Genomic DNA, 24130 nt, shown 5'->3' on the forward strand with positions numbered 1-24130 from the left:
ATTGTTAGGTGGGCGTATAAATGCACAGCTGACAATACACCCCCGCCGCTCTGCGTGTCTGTCTCCTAACAGGAGATGAAAGGTTGTAAAACCCCCAGCAGTGAGCTTCCATGTTGAAGGGTGGGACAGAAGGTCAGGCAGATGCGAACCTCTTTCCATCCTTCCCCGCTCATGGCAAGAATAATTTAGTATTAATAGCTTGTCAGTGAACAGGTGGGGTGGCACGAAACGTTGGGTGGCCTTGAGTCAGCCACTTCACCTGGACCCAGGGGAGCCAACTTATACATTTCACAGGGGGGGTGGGGTGCTGCTGCCCGGATTTTAGCATTTTTAAAAGGGTATTAACATTGAAAGAGAATGGTTTTGCCTGGGCACTGGAGCACCTGTGTACCCGGCCTAAACTAGCAAACAGAGCCTGCAACTGGTAAAGAAAGAAGGAAAGAGACAAGAAGTTATAAAGAGGATCACTAAGTGAACAGGAGGGGCAGAAGAGAGAGGGGGTGCTGCTGGGATCTGCAGAGCAAAGATGACATCAGGATTAATTGCACAGAGAAGAGATCACCAGCACAGTAGGAGGCAGAACAAGGCTGGATGCATTGCTTGCTCGAGAGTACAAGAAAGGGCGGGCAGGGTGCTATGTTGATTTATACCGTGCACGGCTACCACGCAGGTGCTCAAATGGCTCTGCAGGAAAGGGGATGGTTAGTGAGGGTAGAGTGACAGGATAGGTCAAAAAAAAGGAGAAACTGGCACCTGCGTATGTTGTGTTGCCGATGGGTTGATTCCGTGCTCTGGCTTCTTGCATCTGTAAGGGTGAGGCCCAATCCCTGGGTTGTTGGTTGTATGTGAATGTCTGTTATTTTGGGTGTGTGTTTTATGTGTAAATTGGTTGGTGTTTAAGTTGTGGTTTTGCGCACTGGCGTGTTGTGTCCATAGGGGTATGGCCCAGTGCCTGGGATTGTTGTATGCAAGTGTCAGTAATGTCAGGTATGTTTTGGTGTGTACTTTGGCTAGCCCATGGACGTGTACAGTACAAGGGATGTCTGTTGGAGCGGAGCAGGTGTAGGGGGCTTAGTGCATTGGGTACTCAACGTTCTTCTTGGTGTCTAATCATCACGATTCTATATAAATGCGTGGAAGAAATTCCTCCAGCCCTCTTGTATCGTCTGCGTGCAGGGTATTAAATACTCTAGCCACCCTTTTGGTGTAGTGTCATTAAGAGTAGGAGTGGGAGAAACCGCCCTGCCCTCCTGGCATGGAGAGTTGTGGAAACCCGACCCAAGGCCCAGTGCATCCTGTACTCATTGGCAATATTTAGGGGTCATCGGGGGTAGCAAATGCTAGCCCTGGATTTCAGCTTGCAATGCCTGCCACGGTCTGCTACCACTGGCCTCGATTTGGGGTTGATTAACCGAAGCGGAAATGTTCAAGGGAGAAAAGACCGAAGAAATAATCTTCTGTCTTTTCTCCCATGAACATTACCGAGTTAGCCAAACCCCTACCCATACCCCCAGTCCCCTACTTAGCTTGCATTCCGTCTCGCCTTGTCCCCTCAATGCCCATTCCCTTTCACTTCCATGATCGGGAACCAGCACGGCAGGGTCCTTTCCTTATTTTATTTATTTATTAATTTTTTCTGGTCAGCTGCTGAGGTGTCTCCATAGTGAGCGGGAGACAACACCGCAGCCTTTTATTTTTTTGGGGGGTGGCGGGTGACTGCAGGATGGCTACGGTAGACACCCCCGCATCCCCTGCTCACAAGATAGTGAGCAAGGGTGTGGCGGACACCCCTGCAGCCCCCAGCACCAAAGGCATGATTTGGTCGAACTTTTCAGCGGTCTGATTTTTGGAACAGGCGAAATTCAGCGGAATCACGCATTCAGTATTTTTTATTCAGTCATTTTGGCCAAAACCCTGGCCTCAGCGGCAGTGTCAGGGGACCATGTCTATTTTAAAAACAAGCACGTTTTTTAAATAAAAAGCTCTGTGCTGCATACATTTAATGCCCAGGCCTGCCCACCTGCACAGATCATCCCTACAAAAATATAAAAAGTATAGGCTTTTGTGTAGACATGGGAGAAACATTTGCCACAAGCCATGATAATGGTACTATATGGCCATAAGATTGCAAAATCTGGCAAATGGTGCGGGTACCTGGGCAGATGATGGCAGTGCCTGGCAAACACTGGATGCCTATAAAAGAGCAAAAACTGTCTACTTTGCCAAGGCTTGTTTTTAACAGGAATTCTATATAAGTAAAAGATGCAATGTCATGCAAACCGATTTTAAGCAAGTGGTTGAATGCACATTTGGTTCAAAAATATTATTACAGTAGACGCGGATTAACAACTCAAATTAAGCCATTAACCTTCAAAATACTGCTTAGAGATAGCAATGGCAGCCCCACCAAGTCCAGGGTTTGATGTTACTGCGTGACAGAGCTTGCTCACAGGAAATCCAGGAGGGCGTGCTGTACGCGGGCTGGGCTGGTGGTGTGTGTGTGGTACTTACCTTAGTGATTAGACTGGTCATGCATAGTCAATAGGTGGGAAAAAAGCCAACATCCCTCGCCCCACAGACCGTACCGCCCCTTCACATCCTATGCCAATAGTTTGGTCTTTATTAAATGGTGAAGGGCCACCTGGTACCCCCCCACAAAAGCAAATGCATGTATTCATCATCCAAGCATGTTTATTTGTGAATGTACTTCATGGCTGTATGTTAGCAAAGCATGCACTAATTTAGTAATAATACATAGGTGCACATAGACGTGTAACATGTAAAAAGGATTGTGGACTTAATGACCAATAAGCAGCCGTTAAAAACACCTTGGAATCTGTCATTTTTGAGTGTGTGAACAAAGGAAAAAGAACTATTAAAATGCATCAAACGGAACACTGCACCCCTAGAACCAAGTTACATAGCACAGCCCGGGTAATGCATTCAGGCAACATGGGCGCACATGCAAAGCTCTCAACCTTTTGTGGGACCAGGGTGGGTGGAAAAAAAAAACGATTTTGATGGGTGAAAGCCCATTGACTTATATGGGCGTGGCGAGTGAGAGAGCTGCTTGCATGGCGGGTGACACCCCTTAAAAGCGTGGAGAGTTATACACAAGGCCCTCCTTCAGACACAAATGCCTCTCCATCCGTGATACAGACCCCTAGGAACGGACCACTAAACAGAGCTCTTCCAGTCTGTATGCATCAACAACAGCAAAGCTATCTCTCCAGTGTCCTTCTCCCCCCGCTCCCGCCCCCTCTTTCAGTTCCACCTGTGCGCCTGGAGACCATGCAAATGAGAGCAGTGAGCAGTATAAATCCCCAACAACAGGGCGCAAAATGTGCTTGCTAGTAGCTTCCAACTTGAGTCTCGGGAGGACAGCTTAGGGGCAATGTGCTTGCCTTGGAAGTAAGAAGAGACAGAGCAACAGTTTTGATCCCCAGGTCTCTGCTTAGAAACCTCTGGGTTATAAATAACACACCATATCAATTCTATGCCACGTGCAAAGTATGTAAAATTGTACTGTGCAACCGTAACACTGAAAAAAAGCCATGTTTGATCCTGTGTGACGGGCAAGATTGTGAAGCCAACCTCGGCTAACTTGGAGATTTGCTATTCACAGGAAGGTCGTATCCCCCTCCCCCCCCCCCCACAAACCAGGCCCCTTCTCCACGGTCTGAGAGATAAGTGCTGTTATATCGTACCCCTCTGCACAGTCTGGCAAACGTGGTGAGAAACACACCTGCCCGAGTCTGACAGTCAAGGTGGCAGAGTGGTCACACGGGCACGGCCTCTCCAGTACTTTCTGGCAGCCATGAAGAGGAGCCTCCCCCATGGTGACGCCAGCATCAGCTGATCTCCACGTTTACTGTCAGGGTGTGGTCGCCCGCCGGACATATCGTGCCCTTCTATACTGTCTGCCCATCTGCGCGCGAGAAACCCCACCCAGCAACACCGTGGATGGTGTAAGTGACACCAACCAGGCACGGCCCCGTGTATTTTATGAAAGTCAGGATGGGCGGGATGACACCCAGGTGGGGTCCCTCATGTACCTTCTGCCAGCCAGACCCCAGCCAGGCACTCCCTCCCCTCCTGTAGTGTCCGAGTGCCATATAGAGTCCACAGAGGATAGGCCTCACTTGTATTTCCTGACAGGCAGTGAAGTACCACACCAAGGCAAAGTCCCCACAGCACTGCTTGAAAAAGCAAAGCCGAATATACCGTCCACTTCCAAGCAGGGTGGGAAAAACAGACACCCCGACCCAACCAACCCCACCAACCCCTCCTGTACTGTCTGTAAAGCAGGGCCCGAAGAGACACACCAAACCCGGCACACTCTGGTCTTGTGCAGCTGTTGCCATGGAGACACGGGCCCTGGCTAGGAGACACCTGCTCGCTGAATCTACCCAGCAAATGTCCCCTACTGCGAGGCAGCATGGGGATGAGGCCGGTTCCACCCAGGAAGACGGGGGAGGGGAAGAGGCAAAGGAAAATGAAGAGCAAAGGAGGACAGGGGGGGCGGCGGTGATAAAAATAGCAGGAGGTGGGTGAAGGAAAGATCTGCACAGAGCGGGAGAGGAGGAACAAAAACGGAATTAAACTAGGAGGCAGGATTAACGAGGGAGAGAGGGAGGGAGGGAGAACGGCAGAAGTAGGAGGAGAATGGATGCAGGAGCGAGAATAAAAAGGTGGATGGGTAAATGAGGGAGGGCGAACACAAGAAGACGGTGGAGGAAGGAGACGCACTGGAAAGGAGAATGAGGGAAGGAGCAAAACAGGGCTGGTGAGAAGTGAAGAAATATTTAGAGAAAAGAAGACGCAAGGAAAGCAGAGAGAAGAAAGGACCTAAGAATGGGGAAGCGTGAATAACAAAAGAAAGGGGGAGGAACAGAGAATAACAGAATGAGGATCAAAATAGATGTAAGGAGAAATGAGGGGCCGAAAGGAGAAATGAGGGCGAAAAAAAAGTGTAAATGTGAAAGAGCGAAATATGAGTGAGGATGAGACAAAGTAGAATGAGACAGGGACAACGTCTTATGGCAAAACATGGCCAGGCACTCTAACTTCATGTCAAACTCTACCCACTATTCAGCGATCTGCTCAGAATGGGGAGAGGCGCCCCGTTTACGACACATGGGAGCTTGCCTTCTCGGTTTGATCACATTTCCTGGGCTTTGGTAAAAGCTTAGCTCTGCCCATCACTGTAAGGGCAGCCACATGGCTCAATGGCACTTGGCGTTATGCATCCTCTTCTGGGCTTTCCCTATACAAACCATTGCAGCCTTGTCCTGTAGTCCATTTAGTTTCAACGAAAAGAATAACTAAGACTCCCAGAATAACCTGTGTTAGGGTGACATGGAGTCATCTAGTCAGCCTAGTCTACGCACAATTTTGCTAACCAGCCAGTCTATTTATCAGACTATAAAATTAGAGTGATTAAAATAGGGCATAGCATAAATTTCCGAATCGGTGGTTGGATGTATCTTGTGTTTTTGCTGCCAACAGATCCTAGGTCTAGGGTCCATGCAACCTATGTCTCTCCAGATGTTTTGGACTACAGCCCCCCCACCCCCCGGATCATCAGTCAGCACAGTCAATGGGGAGGGATTGTAGCCCACAACATATAGCGAGGCAAAGGTTGCTGATCTGTGCCCAAGGTCATGAGTGTAACCATCTGGCTTTTCAGTCATCTTTACTTTGGAATCTGGGATTTTAAACTTCACGTTTTCCATAACAAATGTGGGTCTACAAGGTCCAGTGGAGTACTGTTGGCTATAAAAACAGGATTGGCTCAATTTGGCCAGCATGGGGTCAATTGGCAATTATGACTCCAAGTTGCATCACTTCCTCCCCTGGGCTTTAATGGTTTACACAAGTTAGAAGCAGTTCTGCTCTCTGTCATGGTAAGGTTCACAACCTATATATTATATATATAATGCCCTTTATGGTCTTTCTAGGTGAGGAGAGATGGAGGGGTGATCAAAACAGAGGTCAAGGTTCATGTTGTGTCCCATGATCGGGAAGAATTCAATGTACTCACCGTAGGGACTACTGCACTCCTAGTCCACAGGCCCTCTTCCTCCATACTATTGGGACTTCCTGCCTGTGTGATGGGACTGGAGCCATTCCAATCAGCCCACAAAAAGAAATACAAAATTCCCTCTATATGATTGGGTCATGCAGTGAAAAGCCTTCTCAGCCATGCCCCTCCAGGTGCCACCCTCAGCCATGTCCCCTCCAGGTGCCACCCTCAGCCTTGTCCCACAGTTCTTTTTCATGCACCTGAGCAGAAACGACTGGCTACATTTACCAGGGAAGATGGGAAGCTGTGTCGAGGACGGATCTATGGACTGGGAGTGTAGTAGACACTATAGAGAGTAACTTTAACGTACTCCTGTATTCCGTCCCCTTACCTCCATACTCCCAGGAGACCAACAAGCTACAATTAGGGCGGGGTGGTGGTGAGAGACGAACCTAAGCTGATCTAACCAAAGAGGTCCTGCAGGACTGCTTTGCCAAATGGAGCCTCGGCCACAGAACGGGTGCCCAGACAGTAATGCTTAAAGAAAGCATTAAGAGAGGCCCACACAGCAGCACTGGCTACAACGTCCAAGGTGACGTGCCTATGAAAAACCTCAGCAGCTTCTTACGCTCCTACCATATGTGCAAGAAGGCCTTTTGGTTGGAGCATATTCTGGCACCGGTAGTTCTTGGCGATGCAAGAAATATCTGGCTAAAACATCCGTTGAGGTAAGATGTTCACAAGTGGACCCACCACCTAAAAAGAAAGAAAAGCCTCCGAGGAACCCAGCTCACCCAAGTCCTGCCCCGGTAAAACCTATGCACTATGCACACATCTAAGTTGCGCAAGGATAGCTCCAGATTGATAAATTAGGGATGAAGGAGTGATGAAAGCAATGCACCACCTTGTCACACAAGGCCCTGAAGCTCACCTAACTCAGCCTCTGGACAGATAACCTCCACAGAAGCCATTGGTTTGAAGGACTTGTAAACCAAGACCAACAAGACTACCTTGAGATCCCAGGAAGGGGACAGCCTCGAAGCAGGGAAAATAGCTGCCTTCCTCCCTCAAACTGCCACAGGACTAATGGATTAAGCAAATAAAACGGAACCTCGTCCGAGTCCTCGGGGCTGCCAACGCCAAACGTTACGTCCAGCAGGGGCTAAGAGTCATTCCAGATTTAGGCCACTTGGACACGAAACATAGAACCAAGTCACATGTAAGGGGATTAAACGGTCAGTCAAGATACCAGTGGCAAACCAACGGGACCCTCGCTACTGTACAGATTTGTTGTGGTGACTTATGAGCTGCCATGATCACCTTCCGATTATCCTGAGAAGGCTGGGTGCTCAAGCAGCAGGGTGACAAGCGCAGCAACTTGTGATCAGGGGCAGAGAATCCGTGCCTCACTCTGAGACAGGAGGTCCGGCCTCTGGGGAAGGGCAAAAAGGGGGCAAATTCTCATCCTGGCTAAAAACGTAGGAACTGTACTGTGGTAAAAGGGAAGGGAGAAGACACAAGGGAATGGCACCCTTCCAAGAAATGGCTTGGCCACGCCGCAGAGAACCCAGGTTCTGGCCCAGCCATGAAGCAAACTGCATCTCTCCAGAATGCCAACCACCAGCCATGGTCCAATGGGAAATCCCTCCCCCACTTCAGATATAGTTCCTGTAGCCTGACAGGGTGGGGTTCCCACTCATGGTTCATTAACTCAATCCTTCTGAGAAGGTCTGCCCCGATCTGTCTTGCCGGCAAAAGGAAGGGACTGAAGATGTGGGCAACGGCCCATTACGGCAACTTCAAAGCCGGCATCAATAACTTACCTTGACTGACAGCAGACCTGACAGACCCCTCCCAACTTGTTCAAATAGACATGGTAGCAGTGCGGTCAGTTAACACTTCAAAAGGCCCGACAAGAAGAGGGAACACATTCAGGGCACTGACAATTCCCTACAGTGTCAGAACATTTATGCAGAGTTGGCACTTCAAGGGTCCCCAAGGGCTGGGAATCAGGAGAGTGCGGAGAGTGGCACCCGAGCTCAGGAGATATCCTTAGCAGCTGTCTAGGAGCTGAGGCTCCCCGAACAGAGCCCCCATAGTAGACTGAAGCATCATGCCCCCAAGTCAGATATTTCCTTATGAATGCAGGTGTCAGGGTGGCTGCATAGTGGAGGATGATGGGACGGACTCCAACCAAAGCTAAATGGAATTGCATTGGTCTCGTTTTCAACCTTCCATGTGCCAATGGGTGCACAGAGGAGGCCACCACCCACTAGTGCGCCCACGGGGGAGGTATTGCTCAATACGATCATGCATATCTTGGCTATGTCCTGTACCCACTCCCCAGAGGGGAAACGTTTGTCCAATCTTGACTGAGTCTCAGTCTAAACCAATGATGGGCAAGGAAGACTTTGGGGAGCTCACTGCAAGGTTCTGTTGGATAAGAACCCCCGAAGATGACGTAAAGAGCTGGTGGTGCCCTGTGAACGGGAAACCCAGTCCCGACAATCATCCAAATATGGGTGGATATGAACCCTCCTCAGTCTGAGGTGGGCCTCCACAGCCGACATCTTCAGAAATATCCAGGAAGCCACATTCAGACAGAAGGGGGGTGGCTCTGTATTGAAACGGTCTGATGCCCAATGAACAGTGGAGAAAGTGGCAATGAGGCTCCCAGATGGGCGTATAAAGGTAAGCGTTCTTAGGTCTTTAATTCTGCATTCATTTCACCATACATTCACTTAGCCACATTTACCTCTTCATCCCTACTTCCTGTGTCCTTCCCTACTTCTAATATTCACTTTGTCATTACAGGGGGCGACTGTCTGCAACGTCCCTTATTTTCTCAACAATACTCTTCCACCTACCCCCCTAGATCCCAACCCTAACCTAGCCACTAACCTGCACCATATCTATTGCCACCTCGACAATGTGAAGATGAAGGCGAAGGTAAGAAGAAATAAATGCATGAAGAAGTAATGAAGGACAAAGTCAGTGTAGAAGATGTTTTTAGGCAAAGTAAAGAGGTGAGGGGGATAACCCTTAAGATCAGTCTGTGGTGGGTACCAGCCACGTGAGAGTGTGAAGCTGTGGGTTGCTTGTGGGCCTGCCCATTTCATGAGAATCCGATGGCAGCAGAGTGACTGAGTGGGTGACAGATAGCCTGGGTGGTGGTGCCAGTTACCAGATCTGCCAACTGCCTACATGAGATGTAGCCTACTACTAATAAAGTGGACTTCCCTGACATTCTGGCGACGTTGTGTCTATCATTCAACCCACAACACAGTTCCCCTGCCAGAAGGCGGACTAGATCTGAGCCAGAGTGATCATCCCGGGCCTCTCTAGGGGAGGAAACCCCTCGAAAGGTTCAGGATGGGGCGCAGATCTGAATGAATCTTCTAGGGTGACCGTGAAAAGCCTAGAGTGAAATACCCAGCCCCCTCGCCCTTGGTCAGGAGGAACCTCCTCCACTGCAGAGGGCCAGCAGCTTCTGAACTACCAGAGACGGGGCAAGGGTCCAAAGCCACAGGATAGGAGGGGAGGGGGGAGAAACGGTAGGGGAAAACCCCACTCGGCAAGCCTTGATGACCCAGGGGACGGAGGGAACGGTCCTCAATGCCTCCAGATAAAGTGTGCTTCATGTGCAGACCAAGGCTGGATTTCTTTAAAGGCCAATGGGAGATGGTGCCTTAGGTCACTTGGCAACCAACACATGTGCTTTTACATAGAGGGAGCCAAGTGATTTAAGTGTTCACCTGCCCAGCTCATTGGATATAAAGAAAGGCAGGCTGGGGCTGTACACAAAGCACCCTGGATGCCTCCTACTACTGGCACCCTGTGACGCGCAGCCATACGGCAGATGCAGTAGAATGGTACAACTGATGGCAAGGCGCTGCCCTTCCTACGCTTCCTCGCCCGCAGGACCGCTCTCCACCTTGTACAGCCCATGCCAACGCAGAACTCAAGGGCCCACAGACTACTGAGGGAGCTCTCCCAGCTATGTTCACCATCAGAGGCCCTAAACATCTTTGCATTCATTATGGATTAAGCGCTACACACGGTCATCTTTAGAAAGGAAATCACGAGCCACTTGGTCACCCCCTACTATCACTGCATCCCAAGAGGCTGGGCGCCTCCAGCCACATAGCTCATGCTTACCATGGAAACGTGTTAATGGTGCATTTAGAGGTCACACAGAGGACGCACATATATTTTGGACCTATAATAAAAATTCAGTAACATTTTCAGGACATCCACAATGAATAGAGCCATTAACATGCAAAGAATGTCAGAGAATATTTGCATACATGTGTCTTTCTGAAGATCCTGCTGGATTTTGCCATTATGTGACTTGACAAGCCCAGCGCTATATTTAATGCTAGTGTGGGCTCGTGTGACATGGCGTACTAGGAACTCAAATATATGTGTTTCTATAATGCAGGCAAACACATTTTTATAGTAGGGAAAAGGCATACAGGAGAATGGTTTCAATTCTCGCAAATTACAGGTTTGAACATCGCTGCTGTTTGAGCCATACCATACCTGTGGCCGGTAATACATAAAATAGCAAAAGAAATGTCAAGAAACTACTTACTAAGGGGGGCAAGATGGAACTGCCTGTAGAGCTCAAGAACACCACAAGAGGTCAGTGTTGCTTCACGGGCCGACCTCAAAAAGAGGCGGAATATTCACAGCGGCGGCCATCGCCTCAGTACTTCCCCACCCGAGCTGCAGGACCAGAGGTACCAGAGTGCACGGGTAAGTGAACAAGAACAATGTGTGAGGCTCGGCCCGCCCCGGCCAATCCCAGCCAGCTGGCACGGCTGCTCCCTGCCCTCGAGCACAGGCTCGGGAGCCTCTGCACCAGGCCGCAACACGGCCTGCAATGCATACTTCTTCCTAAATAGGGTACATTGCCTGAAACATGCGGCCCCGGCTCTACCCTCCTCTGCGCCACCCGCCGGACCCGACATGTCCGCCTAGGAGTTGTGAAACACCACCGTATAGTGCAAGGACCGACCCGACCCCGACAGGGGACTAGGAAGCAATGTGTTAAGAATGGAGTAGGCGCATTGAAAGTAAACCAGGCCATGCAAGCTGCAGCTGGGGCCCTTCCCGGAGCACACACAAGTGTCCTTTGATTGGGAACGGGGACGGGACGCTTCCCTCTTGTCTCCGCGCTAAGAGCCCGGTTGCGACAAGGATAGCGCCAACCGAGGTCCTGTGTCCAGTGGTCAAAGTGTACGAAAAGAAGTAGTGGAACTATGTTCCCAGCTGGCCTACACCAACTACCCACAAACCCCATCACCATGCCCCCTCCCACACACAATACACACACCCAAATACATGCACCTGCTGTTTAAGGGAACGTTCAGTGCAGTGCACTGAAAGTGCACGTTTCAACTTATTCCTACACTTTAATTTTAAAACGAAACCAATCCGGAACGGTTTGTTTTTTAAATAAAAGTATAGGAACAGCAAAACTTAATTTAAAATAGTAGAGGAGCACCGCTCCCGCTCACTTCGACCACTGCCTGTGTCATGAAAGTCACGAGGAGGAAGGTTCCCGGGCGACAAAGGCAATGAAAACATGGGGTGAGAAAGTGCACAGCGTTAAATAGCTCACGGGGACGAGTGATTGGCCCATGCAGGGAGTCAGGAAGCTGTGTGCTCCCGGGCTCAGGCACATTCCAAAATATCCCCCCCCAAAGTCAGCGTTGCGAGGGTCTACCCGGCAGTGGCCTAGTTAAGCCTTTAAACGGTTAACACAGGAATCTGGCTATGCCTTGACCCTTTGGCTTTTAAAAGCCACGAGATTCTCACCTTGAAACAGAAAGTCGAGCTGCCGACTGGACAGATTTAGAAAGGGGAAGGGGTAGGGAATGGGCGTCTGCCTACGTGCAAGCGTGTAAGCATGTTGAATGTGTTTATGTGTATGCTGTGTTACGGGGATGGTGCGCGCAGCAAGGCAATGGATTGGTTGATGGACGTCTTGACAGTGTTTGGCATCAGCAACAAGGCAATTAAATATAGTATAGACATCATCATGAAAGTGCTGACAGTAGCAATAATGACATATTGTAGGCACAGTTTGACAGGGTCAGGGGCTTGACCCCGTAAGGGATGGGAGGGGGAGCAGGAACCCACCCCTACCTATGGTAGAAGGCCTACTGGGGTGTATGCCAGAGCCAGTCGGCCCCCGCCCCGCAAATTGTGAATTCTATGTAAACGACGGCACAATTCCGACCTTCCTCTCTTCTGGACACTGTTCTCTAATCTTTTTCAGGACTGCAACTCCCAAAATGCACCTGGCCGTGGAATGGACTGGAATGTTTCCAGCCCATCAGAAATGAGAACACTCGGCTCACTGACCCCAGACCATCCCCCTGTGTGGAGGCAACAGAAAATTAAATGAGTGAGAAGAGACTGCAGGCGAACCACACAAACCCAATTGGACAGACCACAAGGACGGTACGCCCCAACATCTGACATTCGTCATGGATGCCAGCTCTATACCAGCCACGGTTATTTAAATTGATCAGAGTGCGCAACTGCTAGGAAAACCTCAACCTCCGCCCCTTACGCCACCTCAACCTCCGCCCTTACGCCACCTCATTCTGTACCATTAAATGTAAAGGCCTGTTACTGGGCCTACTAGTAAGTGACCTCCCCTACACCTTTGAGCTCACACTCCACCTGATCGTTGCACAGAATGTATCCTTAATCGTCTGGACTGTTAGTCTCTCTCCTGGACAGTACAAGGCCAGAGATACTCACAAACCACATCTACCCTTGAACGCTAAAATAGAATACCACCAAAGCTGGAAAACCCCACAATATATGTCATCTCCAAGCCCACCAGTGCCACAGAACACCACAGCATGCAACGACTCATCTACGTCTAGACCCTACAGAAAATGAATCCCAAAAAATGCTGCAACAACGTGTCAACCTAAAAAACAGGGTTGACATTAAACAAAAACGAAATTACTTCACTTGAAAAAGAAAAGAAACCAGAACCTTCCTGCCTTCTCCGACACAATCCCGCAAACCAACACCAAAAGTCCCACTTAAAAGTCTAGGCCACCCAACCCATCAACATTTGTAGTAATGCTCGTGTTGTACATTACTTACCAGTGGAGTGGATGTCAGTGGAATGTGATGGTGTTCTTTGACTGATGTGAGGTGGGCAGTTACTAGTGTACATCCGGACGATAAAGCAGATAATAACTTGCTGGTGGGGGGGGAAGGGGGGCTTGGGAGTGGAGAACCCATCGCCCATTATTTCGCAATTCTTCCAAGAGTTTGCGATACCATGGAACCACCATTCATTCAAAGAAATAAAATTGTTGTCAGCCACCCTCAAACAAGCTCCTGCCAAACCACTGCTCAAGAATCCAGCACCTACAGCCACAACAACAAACCCTCCCCAGAAAATGCTTGGTCTCATTGCAAGTTAACCCTCACAACCAGTATAATTATATATATATATATATATATATATATATATATATATATACACACACACACACACACACACACCCCTCCCCCCGAACGGGGAAGAGAGAGTAGGCGGGGCCAGGGAGAGGGCAACAGTTCCAGTTTCCGTCGGAAGCATTTCTGGCCGACAATACAGCACTGCCGTCTCCACCTGTACGTGGCTTGTAAATTTCGTAACATGGAGGGAAACCGCCCTTTCAGTGAACCGAGCAGGACACTGGAGAGAGAAAGCAGGACAGTCACTAGTTTAGCCGGGAAAAGTACACTGGTTAACTGTGCCGAGGGCTCCTCCTTCCGATGGAAGCTCCACCTCCCTCTATTGTTGAGCAAACCAGGGTGGACTATGGGCTGGATCTGGAGCTGGAAGAGTACCACTAAACATTGGAGACAAAACCTGGCGGTGAGGCTTGGAAGGAAGGGACATTCAGGGCTAGAATGTGATGAATGCACAGAAGTTATGTAAACTGATATTTTATAGCACTCATCTGACTTGAGCATATTTAGAGGGCCTTGGTATATGGGAACCTTTCTGTGGCTCCCAAATAAATGGAACACAAGGTGCTGACCAGAGGTTCCTTTTAAGGCTGCGAGGCCGGGGTAACAGAGAGACAGAACAGGAGCTCTTTAAGATTAAGAATGGGTCAACTGGTTCTGTGTGCCATTGGCGGGTCCCACCAGTTATCACGTCCTAAAGGGGCCGGTGCAGCCAGCGCTATGTTTCAGCGCGGAGGCGAGGCACGTTAGTTGATGCAGTCAGAAGACCTAGGCTGCCCTGGCATCAGGATGCCGATGAGACACACATCTATGGTCATTGTGAGTCAGTGCCCTCTCAGAAGGACTTCCTTGATGGACAGGCGATGACTGTAGCTCGATCGAGATAAAACAGAGGTAATGAAAGTGGGTCCTGAAAACGGGGCATGGCCAATGCAGAATCCAGATGACGGATTAGTCCCCTCTCCTGCCTGGTCTTCAGTGCATTCATGAAACCATTAGCAATAAGATCCAACCACGGCACAATGCCTGAATTAAGCACAGAGTTGCCCATTATCTAGTTTATAAACAATTAGAAAGAAGCAATGGGTGAGATTGGGCTAAAATCGACAAAAAGGAAAAGTAAGACCCAACTGGGATTTCAGAGCGACAAAAACATATGCAGATCGATGATGAAATTAGTGATATGTACATTGGTCTCATGCATATTCATTGTGGGTGTACTGGATCAGTTGCTTGACGATTCCTGCAAACCAGAGAAATGGAACATTCCAGAGAAATGGAAAATGTGCTTACCAGAGCCTGCTGCTTTGCCATCTCCTCCGATAAGCGGTACTGTCAGCGATGTCGTTACACCGTCTGCCTGCATGTTAGTGTACATCACTGGCAACGACTGAACCACCACGGGAATAGTCTGCATGTTGCCCATCTTACTGGGCATATTGACGGATGGAATGGCATGGATCACGTGCAGTATCTGCTGCCCTCCGCTGCCTTGCGTAGAGGCCAGGATGGATCCGGGTGACAACACTGCTGGGATGGCCGACGTAGCACCCAGGCCAGAGGATGACATGGACATCATCGTAGCGTACGGGGAAGGAGCCGGCGTCAGAACGGGGGAAGCCCGGCAAGTTGGGGGCAGCATCAGGGCCTTTAGGGACCCTTTGGACTTGTTCAAAGAAAGGTCCACAGGTTCTGCCTGAGGTTGACTACAATCGCTGTCCAGTAGCTCCTCGGGCGGCTCCAATTTGATGTCGTGGAGCAGCACCGGGTTCTCCATCCCATTGTCCTCCAGGAGCGATGATGCAGCCATCATGGATTTCCCAGTTTTCAACGGCAACGCTTTCGTTTGAACTGGCCCGCCAGCCTGCAAGAGACAAGAAGATAGTCAAACCAAAGAGCACAGACTTCTGCAGCAATTAAATGGGAAAGTACATTTTCAACTCGGTTTCAATATATGATGCTTAAAACTTGTTCTAGGCCACATTTAGTACAGCGAACCTCAATAAAGTGATATCACGCAGGTGTAACCATTTTGACTATATGTAGGTCTAGTAACACAGAAAATGAAATAGTAAAGTTAGGAAACCACTAAGTGGGACTAAAAGGAAATGAAAATTACCTTGAAAAAGCAAAACCTATTTACAATTGGGCCAAAAGCTAAAAACATAAAAAAATAGTTCTATACACATTTCAATAGAAGTGTTTTACAATTGTCCTTGCATTTTTTAACTTTTAAGACTGTATTAAATTAACAGCTATGAAAGAGTTTGCCGAGTGCCCTGGTGTAAACCTGAGTTAGGGCAGATTGAGGAAAGGGGCAGATTGGGGAAGGGGCTTTTGCAGTAGTCCAGCCGGGACAGGACCAGAGCTCTGGAGACAGAGCTTCTGGGGAAAGGCAGGCAAAGGAAGAATGCCTTGAAGGAGATGAAGCTGAAAGTGGGCCTTCTTGAAAAGGTCCAAGATGTGAGGCGTGAAAGAGAGTAGTCGAAGCCGACTCTGAGATTTTTGGCCCCAGTGGATGGTGTGAGTCCAAAGAGGGCAGCCAGAGGGCAGGAGGGAAACAGCACGCAGGTGCCCCAACAAGAAGGATCTCAGTGTTACTGCCATTGAGACAGAGGTAATTGGTTGCACAGGAGGAGGAGGAGGAAGAAGAGGCAGTAGAGCGAGTTTTGAAGAAAAGTTTGAGTGTCATCAGCATTGCACTGGAAGTGAGGAGATAAGGTGGGCAAGAGGGGCTAGGCAGATATGGAAAAAGCAATGCGACAGGATAGAGCCCTGTGGGACACCGCAGGTGGTGGAGGAGAAAGGGCCCAGTCGCACCTGGGAAGGGAGTTAGGCAGGTGTCAGCCAGTCCAGTGGCCGGCTCTTGATGCCGAGGGTGTCACAGAGCCTGTTATGCGGAGGGAATGCTTGACCAGGTCAAAGGCAGAGGAGGGATCGAAGAGAATGTGAGCAGAAGGAGAGTTGGAGTCAAGATTAGCGAGCAGCTCTTTGTTGATGTTCAGGAGAGCAGTTTCCGTGCCTCTGGATGCCCGGAATCCAGATTGATGGTCGTGGAGGACACCAGCAAGTTCAGTATGACGGATCAATTGGGGGAAACCAACGTTTCCTAGAGTTTGCCCAGAAAGGGGGTGGTAGAGATGGGACGGTAGTTAGCTGGCCAGGAAGGTTCAGCAGAAGGTTTTTTTTTTAGGAGGATGCACAAGGGAGTTCTTGAGGGATAGAGGGAAAGAGCCGGAAGCGAAGGCGTGGTTGCAGAGATCAGCAAGAGCAAGGGTGAGAGAGGAGACAGTGACCTTGATAGTTCTGGAAGAGCAGGTGAGCACCTGTTTGGATGAGACCATCACATGGACAACTTTAGAGACCTCATCAGGTGCTATCGGGAAGAAGGAGGAGTGCAGGTAGGGGGCGCAAGGGAGGCAAGAGAGCAGGAGAGGGGGCGTAGGGGGCAGGGATGGACGAGAGTGCAGAAAGATTTCCTGATTTTTGAATGTGAAATGGGAGGATAGGGCGGTGCAGAGGGCCTGGGAGGGAGAGGTATAGACTGCATTAAGGTTGACGAGTTCCTTCCAGATTGTGTAAAGTTCAGCCCTAACTTCTATTATTTTAGGGGAAGAAAGTATTTAGTATCAAAAATATGGTTGATCGGTTTCTTTAATGGCAATAAGGCGCATCTTTACAGCAACGAATCGCTTAACAGCCAATAAAATCACTTGGACACTTAGCGAGATGGCATATTAGGTTATTTCCCTTTTGGGTTAATGCTTTTAGGAATAAGGTTTATTTGTAATATTTTAGGAAAGGAACAAGATTTAAACAAGGAGAAAGGAAGACAAAACAGGAAGGCATAAATTAGGATTAGATTAAGGGGCTAGGAGAATCTTTTTGTAATCGGTCCAAAAATCATGCATATATAACTTTATTTACTAACGTATTTTCCCCCGGTAAATAGATCTTTGAAATCCATGAAAATTGCTGGAGTTATTTGACTCCAATACCAATTATGAAAAAATTGAACACTCGAGTTTTTAGCATAGTTGCACAGAGGCCGTTTATTTCATGCCAGCTGGGTTATTTTACTCGGCCCAAGGACTGTGCTCCATGTTTCCACATGAGATACACAGAGAACATGGCACCTCATTAGCTAGGGTCAGGATTACTCATTTATCTGCCATGGTAGTGAACCTGGGCCTTATATCGCCATCAATCGAAACCCTATTACCGCTTGTCCCTCTTACTCGTCAAATTCATAAATTATTGAACGACGTCTAATCCATGTGACAGGCATTTCCCCAGATCCCAGGAATGCTTTTCCATTAAATCCAAACACTGCCTACTTTGGCAAATTCCAAAAACCACCCGTAACAACTGAACCCGTTTCAAGGAATGTCAAGGCCGTCACCCTGAGGGGGGCAGATTTGCATTATGTCACAATGCTGCTGGGTACGATTAACCACACACAGGCCAAACTTGTATGACCTTCCTCCCTTGAGGTCCAGGGTATGCTCCCAACAGATACGAGAGGAGTGGATTCCTGGACTTGTTATCGGGAAGGTCACAGCCAGGTCATTGACACTTAGGTCAGGGGTTCATAGTCTTCGGGCTCCATGCCCCTCATTGTGGCATTCTTTGGATAGTCTACATAAAGAGGGCCTCAGTCACCCATCCCCCTTCAGCCTCACTCCATGCTTTCCATTGTAGTGTATTGTATTGTACTTGTCATTTGTATAGCGCCAATTTTACCATTCTTATAGTCTCGATGTGCCGTTAGTGGGAACGCCCTCGGTATAACCGAAGTCCAGAGAGTTGGAGGTCATGGAGTACGATTAGGATGAGTGTGTACATTTGGCCAAAAAGCTTAGATGGGCTGGCCAGGCTCTGGTAGAGAAGCAACTCATGCGGTCAGGTACGTGGACGGGTGCCGAGAGAAGTAGGGATGGAGTGAATGCTACAGACTCATCCGTATTTCAGGGAGGTGTCCTGTCGGGGTTCACCTCTCTGCAGTGCAGATACTAATCCTTTTGCAATCTCTTCTCAGAGTGTCGAAAATAGCTGAACCAGCAACAGTTGGGCGCTTGGCTCCGATACCCCTACCTTCTTATAGGGGTGTACCGGAGGGGTGTACCGAATAGTAGATTTAAAGTATTCACCTGAATACCAAATAGTCTGGCAAGTATTGGGCCATAACCGAATATGGATCCGAATAGCACACTTTAAAATACATATATCCATTTTTTAATTGCACATCTCTTCTTTGTTGTTTACAGAAGATGTTTGTGTAAATCATGAAAGGAATAAAGTATCAGAAAATGCAATGTTCAGTAACAGCACAGTTTGTATTTGTGTGCATTCATAGGTGTCTCTTGTTGGGCAGAGTCCAAGTAACTAAAACTAGCCCAACAGTATAGTATGCATGTATGCAATCACTGTGAGGGGCGACTGATGTGTCTACTTCTAGTTTCTTTTGGGCCGGCCCATCTTAAGCCTCCTGGCTACAGTAAGGCACTGAAACACAAAAGAAGTAATTGCAGAAATTAGCAGCCTGCTGAAATGCTACTGAATACAAACCTTTGGGATCCTGAAGCAATGCTTTCTACCTGTGCTACCGAGAGGACATATGGTATTTGAAAAAGGTATTTTCAATAATAGATAGTATTTTTCTTTGTTTTCAGGTGGGGTAGGTTTGTGGCGATTTGGGGCCGGGGAAGGACCCCAGACAAAAATATACATGTAATGCTGTGTCCTCCATGGTTCTCAGCTAACCCTATGATGAAGGGGCATTGCAGACTTTCAGATCTTTAATTGGGATGTGAATGTTCATTGTACATTTGTTTCACTTGTACATCTATTTGGTGAAATGTTTCCAAATTGTAAACTTATAACTCCTTGTGTTTATTACATAAATATCCCTCTTTAGTGTCTAATAATAATAATAGTTCATTTATAACGCACTTAATACCAGGAGTGGCTTCTAGGATCGGGATTTGAACTTGTGTTGCGCTGTGTTGTCTTGCTGCCAAGACAAACGCTTTGCCCTTGAGCTATCTTTCCTCCCCTGTTGTGAGGGTACTATGTCTTTTCATCGCTGGCATTTTACACAATGTCATTTTAACTGTGTTTTTGTGCATTTTCATTGCTACATTTTTTTTTGTTGATGGGCACGGCATAGCCACCTATGTCCAACGAACCCAGCCCACCACCTCTCCCTGCCACCCACTACCCCAATCCCTTACCCCAAATATACACAACAAATATGTAGTAAAAAAAAAAAAAAAAAAAAAAAAAAAAAAAAGCTGTGGTGCAAACTACACAGTTAAAATGTCAATATATAAAATGCCCGCTGTGAAAAAACATGGTAAGCAACTGAGGAATATTGATGTGCATTACGGTGGCATTTTAGTTAAAGATTTTTTTGTTAAAACTCTTTAATCTATCACATAACCACTTTCTTTAGTAACATCTATCACTTTTACCCAATTCAAAAAGGGACTAATTTCGGAAACATGAGAAAGTTGAAGGGCAGGAATTATAAGTTATGTTTCGATGTTAGAAGCACATCTCTGACACAGCAACACTTCCCACTGGACAATTTGGTTGCTTTATAACATTGGCCTAGAGGTGGACTAGAGTTCTCTGCTGCAGGCAGCACACTAGCTCCTGAGCTACTTTATTCAGCGTTTGGAACTTCCTGGGGAGCTCTGCAACAGTCATATTAATCCACTTAAGTATATTACTTGGACTGGGAATTGATGGGATTGCAATGTGTCATTTTCAGATTACTCGCACATCAATAAGCCCCTAAAGAAAATACCATTTTCCAGTAGCAACTTTGTAAAATATTATTCCAGCAAAATGGTTTTCAACTGCAAAATACTGGGGAGGCCAGAGACATCTCTTTGCACATTCAAAATATTGATAGTTTATCTTCAGCTCAGCCCTCCCCAGCAAACCACCAGATCAAAGTCTGTCTGTCCAACACATGAAGGACAGGGACTTTGCTCTTCACACCTCTTCACACCTCTTGTAAAAGGATAACACGGCATGCCTGACTGTTTGCAGGTACAGAGTCAAAGCAGTACTTCATGTATTTTGTAGGGGAAACTGTTCGACTGCGAGTGATAATTAAGTATTTGGCCAAAGCTGTACACCGCGACGTTCATGGGGCACAAAGTGCTGCTCAGGACCAAGATGTTACCTTTTGTTTTTTTTCGGTCAGTTGCATTAGACTGTCTTGGACAGAGAGCACCACGACAAGTTTGTGATCCTTTGAACTCTGGACCATGGCCACCCCACTGCAGGGAATTGTTCTCATACTCAGAAGGGGTTTTACCGATCGAGATTTACATAAGGGCTGCCCATTCCGAGTGGACAGCCTCTCCATGCGCCTTGTGGGGGACAGAGGGCTTTTTCAGATTCCTTCCTTTTTCTACACCGTAAGCTCCAGGGTTGGACCAGGACACTAGCAATGGCGTGGACCCAAGCCAATGGCAAATTGGCTTATTCCTAAATGGACGAACCGGCTGATATGTGCCTCTTCTTCGGCAGCGTACAAGTCCTATGACAATATTGTGGGGTGGGATGCAGTTCAGACTCTCTCAAACGGATGGAAGTATGTCCCATGTCCTTCGGGGGACATTCATCGTGGTTAACCAATGGTGATGCAGCAATCCCCTCAGGAGGTTCCTGTTTTGTTGTAGCGACCTTTGCTCCTCAAGCCAGGACTCCTCCCTCTGTTTGACTCACATGTGCATCTTTCTATGTGGGCTCCTACATCTCCAGACGTTGGTCACACTTCAGACGATCAGCCTTCTTGCCTCATGGCTAGATGAAGGATGCTGGCCAGTTCTGCCCTCTAGAGGTGCCTGAGATTTGGTTCATTGGGGACATCAGGGTGGTGTGACCTAGCACCAACCCAGCGCGTACCGTCTTTGCAGCCTACGGTAAACACAAAGTCACACCCAATCCTCTACGCTTGAGGCTAAGGAAGTGGCAGCAGACTCCAGGTGTTGGTCACTGGGCTGTCTGGTGTAGTACCAGTGCATGTGACCAAACTGGCTTTTTCTTACGCTAACCATCCAAAAATAAGAGGCGTGGTTCTTCCCAATGCAGGAGATTTCTTTCGACCCAATCTGGTCTTTCCCAGCAGGTTTTCTGTTTTAGGGATTTTGATCTGTGGGTTTCTATAACACTTCCCAAGTTTGGCACTTGCCGCTTGCCATTGCCGGGCATGGCATACCTCGAGGAGAGTGTAGGATGATGTTCTGAGTGCATGTGAAACGGCATACCTCTAGGATGGTAGGATGATGCGCTGAGTGCATGTGAAAAGCTTGGAGCACTGGTGTCTTTTTGTGCCTGGCTAGTAGTATGCAACTTGAAGGTTTGCACCTACATGCACAGGTTTGCTGCATCGAGATTGTTCATTGGCTCGCTGGGACGAGTAAGTGCCTTATCTCTGGTTGGCTGGAGTTTAATCCATTTCCTTTGCCCGATTAGGAGGGCATATCTTGGGATAAGCCCAATTCATCACAATGGCCTCAGGTGGACTCGGGATGACCAGTTTCCACGAGATTTAATAGTGGGTTACTGAGCCCCCTCCTCCCTGCGCACTGAATCTCCCTTCCCTCGAATCAGTGTTCGGACCGCACTTCTCTTCAAGGTTCGGTGGTTCAGAAGTGGGGTTTTTGGTGGCAGAATAAGGAATTTTGAAACTCGCAACTTCTTTCAAGTGTTACAGGATACAATGATTGACCCGCCAATCATGGGACGGCGCTGGACCGATGCGCAGCATTACAATGTGACCCTTTGCAGTTTCCATTTTGAAGCGGCCTCCAATGATCAATTGGGGAGATTTTCAAGTGGGCAATTTTCTCATGTAACACCTTGCATAATGTGGAGCTGGGGAATCCACCCTTTTTGGCCCTGCATCCCTGGGATATAGTGTTGGGGCTCAATGTTTGCCAAAGCTATGTCGGGGGGAAAATCCTCTATGGATTCCACAGGATTGTGATGTTCCTCATGGAGGTTATATCTTCTGTGACATAAGTATTTATTTCGGCTTTTTCCTCCTCATCTTAGTTTTCAGACCGCTGTGTTCGGATGACACCTTCATGTCATGCTGGGCAGATGCTGGTCGCCGGCCGTTCCACCCCCACTTGGATTACTGGGTACTTGGAAGTCACCTCAGTGGGATTTTCAGTTCCACGATACGAGGGGCAAAGTTCAGCTTCCTCGATTCTTTGCTAGTAGCTTTGAGTAAAGCCCGATACTTGTATAGTACAATGGGCGGCTAATGTGCTCTTCTCGGGGACGGGGTGGTGCAAAGCAATTGGGGGTCGACTCTGCCCGTCATTCCTCAAAGTATGATGGACTGAGTAACATAAATGGGTAATACCGCAGCCCTTGGAAGTGTGATGTGTACACAAAGCCATATGTGATTTGCCAGAGTCCGTTTTGTTCTGTAAGCCACTTGGCAGGTCGTGCACAAGGTTAGCCATTGGGGAGCTTTGCTCTGGTCCTCCTCCCCCACCCCCTTCCGTCTCCCAGGGGGATAGACTAGGGGAGTATCGGCCCATGGCCTTGGGAGTGCTTTGGGAAATGTTCGTACCACTGTAATTGCTCCCCTCAGCGTTCATTACTCTTTAATGATTAGGGTGAGATCCACCCTTGGGAGCAGATCATAACTTGCGGGTTCATGGCACAGAAATGCCATTGGATGCTGGCGTGATCGCACCAAGCTTTGGTATTCGGTCAATAAGAAATTAATATGAAACGGAAACAGGGCTGATGGGGTAGTGTTCCGATTACGTATTGGTAAGATTCATTACTACAAGTCCTACTTTTTCTCATCACATTCACGACGTGACACCCACCCACCCCCTGGGTAGGGCCATCGAGCAGTTTTCGGAAGTAGCCCGGTGGCAGTGTACAGAGTGTGTCGGCCTCTTAAGATCCCGAGGCTATTGGGCAGGGTCTGAGGGGGCCAGCGTTTTATCTTCAAGGAAAAGTACTCTCGAGGCTACTGGAAAAAATACAGGTCAGAAGGATTGGACATCCTTCAAAAAGCAATGATTGTGACGAGGAAGAGTAGGACTCGGAGTGATGAAGATTACCTTACATAATTGGTGCATAACCCCAGCATCACATGGCAGCCTGTTCACGCTTTCTTTTCGTTCCCAGCATTTGGATTCGGCGCTGGCCGCCATTTTAAGTAAACGAAGATGATGCACCTTGCAGGGCTGGCATTTCCAGAGACACGTGATAAACACAAGCGTGCCCATGAATGGGGTCGCTTCCCTACTGTCTGTAACTCACAATCTTTCAAGAGGCTCGTGGCCCCTGGAGCTGTGCAGGTTACTTGCAAGTTGCAAGGCACATTTCCTCAGGGCAGTGGTGCCCCGCAGAATGCTCAAAGGGCTGGGCCAGTCAGTATCTGTCACCTCAGGAAGCCGGATTTCCAGGAAGGCCTGTTCACCTCTAGTCACGTGATGCGGTTTGCAAGCGGTCAGGCGGGCTTCGGTATCACAAAGCCTTAGCAGGGCAGGGCCGAGAAGCGCCAGGAGGCCTTCCGGGAAAAGCGACCTAGCCCCACAGCTACAGCTCTCGAGGCTGACT

The 24130-nt window shown here is 48.4% G+C and overlaps 1 protein-coding gene across 4 annotated transcripts in view; it reads right to left on the reverse strand.

Moving 5' to 3' along the window:
* Positions 1-24130, reverse strand: part of LOC138570089 (Krueppel-like factor 8) — a 1505457-nt gene that overhangs the window by 24498 nt on the left and 1456829 nt on the right. For all 4 annotated transcript variants that reach the window (XM_069648686.1, XM_069648687.1, XM_069648683.1 and 1 more), the window contains one exon: positions 14813-15383. In XM_069648686.1, the coding sequence (XP_069504787.1) occupies positions 14813-15332 (520 nt within the window). In that variant the 5' untranslated portion in view covers positions 15333-15383. The remainder of the gene's footprint in view (positions 1-14812; positions 15384-24130) is intronic.

The sequence above is a fragment of the Ambystoma mexicanum genome, chromosome 2q (assembly GCF_040938575.1).
Source record: "Ambystoma mexicanum isolate Mex_15411 chromosome 2q, UKY_AmexF1_1, whole genome shotgun sequence".
Classification (NCBI taxonomy): Eukaryota; Metazoa; Chordata; class Amphibia; order Caudata; family Ambystomatidae; genus Ambystoma; species Ambystoma mexicanum.